General features: G+C 48.1%; 1 protein-coding gene across 1 annotated transcript; it reads right to left on the reverse strand.

Moving 5' to 3' along the window:
* Positions 1 to 1,976, reverse strand: LOC123122081 (4-hydroxyphenylacetaldehyde oxime monooxygenase). Its single transcript, XM_044542217.1, has one exon. It carries the CDS (start codon positions 1,928 to 1,930, stop codon positions 248 to 250), a length of 1,683 nt encoding a protein of 560 aa, XP_044398152.1. The 5' UTR covers positions 1,931 to 1,976; the 3' UTR covers positions 1 to 247.
* Positions 1,977 to 6,006: the final 4,030 nt, after the last annotated feature.

The following is a 6,006-nucleotide window of genomic DNA, read 5'->3' on the forward strand; positions in this document are numbered from 1 at the left end:
GTTCTGAATCAATCATAGTCCCATTACATTTCAACTTTACTCAGAAGACCCGATGGATAAACTCGGAGCAAATTTGTGCTGGAACTCAAAACATAAAAAAGACTGATTCATGTCACCAGTCCAAGACGCACGCATGTATCAACAATTTTCTTCATTTGTTCAACTAACTTAACTCAAGATATATTTGCCTGATGTATAAATTCGATATATACCACTACCAGAGCTTGTCACACCATGGTCCTGCCACCTAGCCAGCTCTCGGCGGTACGTATGGGGTGGGCAGGAGCACCAGCGGCGTCTTGCGGTGGAAAGTCAGTCTGCCGGCCTCCTCCATGCTCAGCTTCTCCGCCACCATCCCCTCCGGCAGCTTCCACTCGAAGCCGTACAACATGTTGGCCAACGTGAACTCCACGTTCGCCACCCCCATGGCCAGTCCGGGGCAGATTCGCCGGCCGGCGCCGAACGGCATCAGCTCCAAGTGAGCGCCGCGGAAGTCCACCTCGCCGTGCCTCCCGCCGGACTCGAACCTCTCCGGCTGGAACTCCGCCGCGTCCTGGCCCCAGCTCGCGGGGTCCCTCCCGATGGCCCACGCGTTCACCAGCACCCGCGTCCCCGCCGGCACGTCGTAGCCGCCGATCTCCACCCGCCGCAGCGTCTCCCGCGGCAGAAGCAGCGTCACCGGCGGGTGAAGCCGCAGGGTCTCTTTGACGACCATCTTCAGGTAGGTCAGCTTCGGCAGGTCGTCCGGCTGCACCCGCTGCTCGTTGTTGCCGTTGACGGCGACCGCGGCCCTGATCTCCTCCTGCGCTTTCTTCAGCACTTGCGGCTTCCGGATCAGCTCCGACATCGCCCACAGGATCGTCACCGAGCTCGTGTCGACGCCGCCGAGGAACGCGTCCAGGAGGACAGCCTTGACGTGGTCCCTCGTGAAGCCGTGCTCCTCGCAGATTCTGATGAGGGCGTCCACCAGGTCGCCGCCGCCGCTCTCCGGCTTGGGGCGCGCGGGGTGCAGGTGCTGCTCCAGCACTGCCTCGAAGAAGCCGTCGAGGTCTCTGAAGATCCTCTCCCTGCGCGCGACTATGCCGGCGAGCCGGTCGAGGAGGCGGCCGACGGCGTTGGGGAAGAAGTCCTCGGCGGAGAAGCTGGCCGACATGTCCATGGCCTCCTCTAGCACGTGCTGGAACCGCTTGTGCTTGCCCGCGAACGCCTCCGCGCCGTACACGCTCCCGTACGCCACCGTGCTAATGACGCCGTCGGCAACACGGAACACGTGCTCGTCCAACGACACCGGGCCCGCAGCGTCACCCAGGGCGGCCATGAGCCTGTCGACCTGCTCCTGCCGGGCGGCCCAGGCGGCTCTAACACCGCGGGCGCCGAGGAGCTCCGCAGCGAAGAGGCTGCGCATGTCGCGCCAGTAGGCTCCGTATGGTGAGAAGGCGACGCTCTTGCGCCCGTAGGAGAGCCGCGCGGGACCTGGTGACGAGGGCCGGCTGCAGCAGTCGGCGTCGTGGGCCCTCATCACGTCGCGCGCCGCCGCGGAGGAAGAGACAACCACCGTCGTCGCCGCGCCGAGGCGGAGCAGCATGACGGGGCCGTGCCGCCGGGCCAGGTCACGCAGGCTGCGGTGCGGCAGAGGGCCCAGTTGGTGCAGGTTGCCGAGCACCGGCACCCGCTTCGGGCCGGGCGGCAGCTTCAGCCGCCCTTCCTCGGAGCTGCGCTTCGTCACCAGCAGGTACGAGACGACGGGGAGGAGGATGCTGGCTAGGAGGAGGAGCTGCCATTGCTGGGGTAGTGAGAAATCCATCGTCCCGGCCGGAGGTTTATCTAGCTCGCTCACGGACGAGGTGCTGCTGATCGTGGACGGTCGTCGGGGGTGTATAAAGTGACTGGCAATGGCATGGTGGACACCATGTACCAGTTGGTCCAACATTGAAATTCCTGTAAGATTTTATTTCTGGGCTCAAAAAATAAACACTAGAATTTGTTTTTCACTAGCTGAACAATTTCTTATACCCCATGCTGAATACTCCCTTCGTACCTAAATATATAAATATATGTCGTTTTAGCTTTTCTACTGCAAATTCTGTCATAAAATCATTTTGCAAAACTATCCTCGTCCACCACCACTCGTTTCCGCAGTCCACTCGCTCTTCCCATCCATTCCAGATTTTCTCATCTCTCTCTCTCTCTCTCTCTCTCTCTCTCTCTCTCTCTCTCTCTCTCTCTCTCTCTCTCTCTCTCTCTCTCTCTCTCTCTCTCTCTCTCTCCAGATCCGCAGGTCACTCCCTCTTCCCATCTCTAGCAAGTCCCTCGCTCCGTCGCCGCCCTTTCCATGTCCCTGTCGCTGTCCTCTCCCTCTCCCCGTCGCATCACTCTTGCCGCTGGTCGGAAAATATCTCGAGCGACTTATATTTCAGGTCAGAGGGAGTATGTTTTTAGTTATGTACGAACAACTTTAGTTAGTTAATTCTCTGTCGACTGAGCGCTAGTCGCTCCCGTAATATGCCATCGCTCTTAATTTGAAGACACCTAAATGTTGTCCTACTGTTATTTTAGATCCCTTTGGAAAGATGGAAAAAGGAAATCCAGGTCAATGACTTGTGCACTCCGTCTTCTCACCACCCGACCGGCTGGTGGCACGTGCCATGCCACTTCTACGTTTTGAGAGTTGCATCGGTTGGTCCTAGTGTTTTGAACTTGCTCACCACATATGCCATATCATTATGCTGCCAAAAAACATGTAGGTTGCTCACCACACATGTGTAACGTGGCATCGGTAGGCCCTAGCTAGTGAGGCATGCATGCATCATTTTGGTAATTAGAGGGAGTATAAACTTCAGTTTTCTAGCGCAAAGAACTTTTCACTTTGGAGTTCGGATGATACATGTATAGTTTGACGTCACATCACTAGTGCAGAACCGGGCTGTATCACCGGTTCGTAAGGGCCTTTAGTGCCGGTTCTACAACCGGCACTAAAGGGTGGGGACTAAAGCCCCCCCTTTAGTACCGGTTCGGCACGAACCGCCACTAAAGTGCCACCACGTGGCACGAGCCAGGCCCGGGTGCGAGGAGACCATTAGTACCGGTTGGCTACACCAACCGGTACTAAATGTTTGGGGGGGTTTTGGTTTTATTTTTAATTTTTCCTTTAGTTTTGTGTTTTCAATTTAATTTAGAGATTGTTTTTACATTATAATGAGTTGTTAAATCATTAGGTGAAAGTACCGCAGATTAGTTTCGACTGGATGCATGGATCCTAGCCATATCCATATTACTTGATCACCTACTTGATCACCTTAGGTGATCAAGTAATATGGATATGGCATATACTTGATCACCTACTTGATCACCTTAGGTGATCAAGTAATATGGATATGGCATAGACTTGATCACTTATAGCTAGGATCCATCCAGTTGAAACAAATCTGCTGTTTCTTTCATAAATGATATAGTAACTCATCATCATCATCATATTAATATAAAAACTCTTGCATCATATCATCACCAACAACAGTATACTAGCTAGCTAAAAATCATCATAGTCGTCATTACCACTATTTAATCATCATATAGTCATTACCGCTATCTAATCACCATCAACACTAGCTTAAAGAAGAAACATTCACTTGTACCAGAAGCAAAGATATCATCGAGTTCAACATGGTCATGGGATTATAAGCGTTCATAAGACCACAAAAGCCAAATCACTCTCTGAGGTTAAGTTCAGGATAAAGAACACAGACATGAGAGGACAAGTACTTATTAATTAAGAGCATGAACTAGCTTATAATCACTCCTGCTGCTCTCTCTCGGGTAAAATAGCATAGAACATGTATAGCTCTCCTGACTCATCATATTGGAGCATGCAGACGAACCTGTCTCCTAATCGTGGGCTGCGCTTCTGTTTGCTGCCCCCTAGTACTTCTCTGCGATCGTTAACAATTTTGCTTCAATCTTTCACTAGTAAGCATTCCTCGCTTTTAGAAATCCGGTATGCACTCATGTGGATTGTAGGATGTCTTGGCCGTAAGCTAACCATTGACATGCGACCTTTAGTACCGATCCACTGAGGCACAACTGTCATCGGGAATCCCTGTTTAAGAACATCGTATAGTAACATTATTACTTAGCAATGAAGTTTAGCTTGAAAAATAATGTATGCAAAAGATGCACTGAGGACAAATAGTAAAAATCTTATCATCTTTCCTAAATAGATGTGACCGTAGTTCAATACGATCACTATTGGTCGCACATTTTGATTACTATTTCAAATTCAGGAAAATAATTTGTCTTGACAGCATCAAGATCCTCAAGCCATGAAACATAATGACTTATCTCCTTGCAATTTAGTTCAGCCCCGGGACAGTGGACAGTCATGTCTACCAAGCGTCAGACATGTTTGCTTGAATGGAAATAAGCTGTCAATAGAAATTAGTTGTCAACTATTTTTGAACAATGTTGGGGATATCGCTTATCGGGAACTTATCGGTGACCCATGATAAGGGGTACATCGGCCAGTTTATCGGCACATCGGCCGGTTTATCGCCATATCGGCTGCTTTATCGGCCAATTTATCTTATCGGTTAGACATTGGTAAGCGATAAATCTGCCGATTTATCGGCATATCGGAAGATATCTTGAACAGTGTTTTTGAATAAACAATATCGAAGACATAAATACGGTTAAGAAACTCACATAATGGTAGAACTGGAGGCGTCTGCACATCGACCCAAATGTCTCTATTACCTTCAAAATCATCTTCGGGACGAATATCAAACGTGATAAACATATCAGGCTCAAATGCATAAGCCTTGCATAGTGCTTGCCAAGTTTTGCATTCAAAATAGGTGTAGGTGTCTACATTGTATAATTTGACGTTGAAGGTATAACCATGCTCGGTCTTCAAGTAAACTCTCTTTACCTCCATAGTTTTGTTAGGACTGAAACCTATCTTATCCAAGACAAAAATTCTTGCATGGCAGGGAATACGCTAGTAGAATAGTGAAAATTTAAAATTATAAGTTGAAGCAAATGAAGCATAAGTCATGCTTAATTACGAAAGAAGACTTGTCGTTGTGACTTACTGTATCCACTTCGAAGGTCTCATCCAGCTTGATGCTGAAGTGCCTATCATCAACTAGGAAATTTCTGTCGCACAGGCCGCGCTCGTCTTCGCAGTATTCGCACATACCGAAATCATTTTCGTCGTCAGACGACATTTCCTATGTTCAGAGTTGAAACATTAATTGATAAACACTTATATTACTGGCTAGCTAGTTCTATATTAATTCAACTAATTAATTCAACTAGCTAGTTCTATTAATTCAACTAGTTCAATTCAGCTAATTCAACTAAGCACTTACTAAAAATAAACTAGTTCAATTCTATTAATTCAACAAGTTCAATTCAACTAATTCAACTAAGCACTTACTAAAAATAAACTAGTTCAATTTTATTAATTCAACTAGTTCAATTCAACTAATTCAACTAAGCACTTACTAAAAATAAAGTAGCTATTTCTATATATAGTAAATTTAATATATCTAACATTTGACATTAATATATCTAATTCATCTATAACTATAAAAGTATTAAAAACTAACTCATCTAACATTAATATCTAGCTAATTCTAATATTCATCTAACATTTGACATTAATATCTAACATATATTTCTATCTAATTCATCTAACATTTGACATTAATCTAACATTTCTATAAACTAAAAGTATATATAAAAACTAAAAAAGAAAAAAAGAAAAAAATCATTAACAAAAAACAGAAAAAATCGTGTGTGTGTGTGTGAGGTCGCCGACACGCGGCAGTGCCAGGGCGCGGTCGATCTCTTACAGCAGGGCGACGACGGTGGAGGGCGCGCGGCGACGATGGTGGAGGGCGGCGACAAGGGCGGGGGCGGCGACGTCGGCGGAGGGCGGCGACGACGGCGCGGCGAGGCGGCTGGCGACGAGGGCGGAGGGCGCGCGGCGGGGCGCGCGACGACGGGGGC

Source organism: Triticum aestivum, chromosome 5D (genome assembly GCF_018294505.1).
Source record: "Triticum aestivum cultivar Chinese Spring chromosome 5D, IWGSC CS RefSeq v2.1, whole genome shotgun sequence".
In the NCBI taxonomy this organism is placed as follows: domain Eukaryota; kingdom Viridiplantae; phylum Streptophyta; class Magnoliopsida; order Poales; family Poaceae; genus Triticum; species Triticum aestivum.

What these genes read in the sequence shown, in the direction of transcription:
- LOC123122081 (XM_044542217.1), bottom strand. Translation starts at nt 1,930, where the DNA reads ATGTTGGACCAACTGGTACATGGTGTCCACCATGCCATTGCCAGTCAC.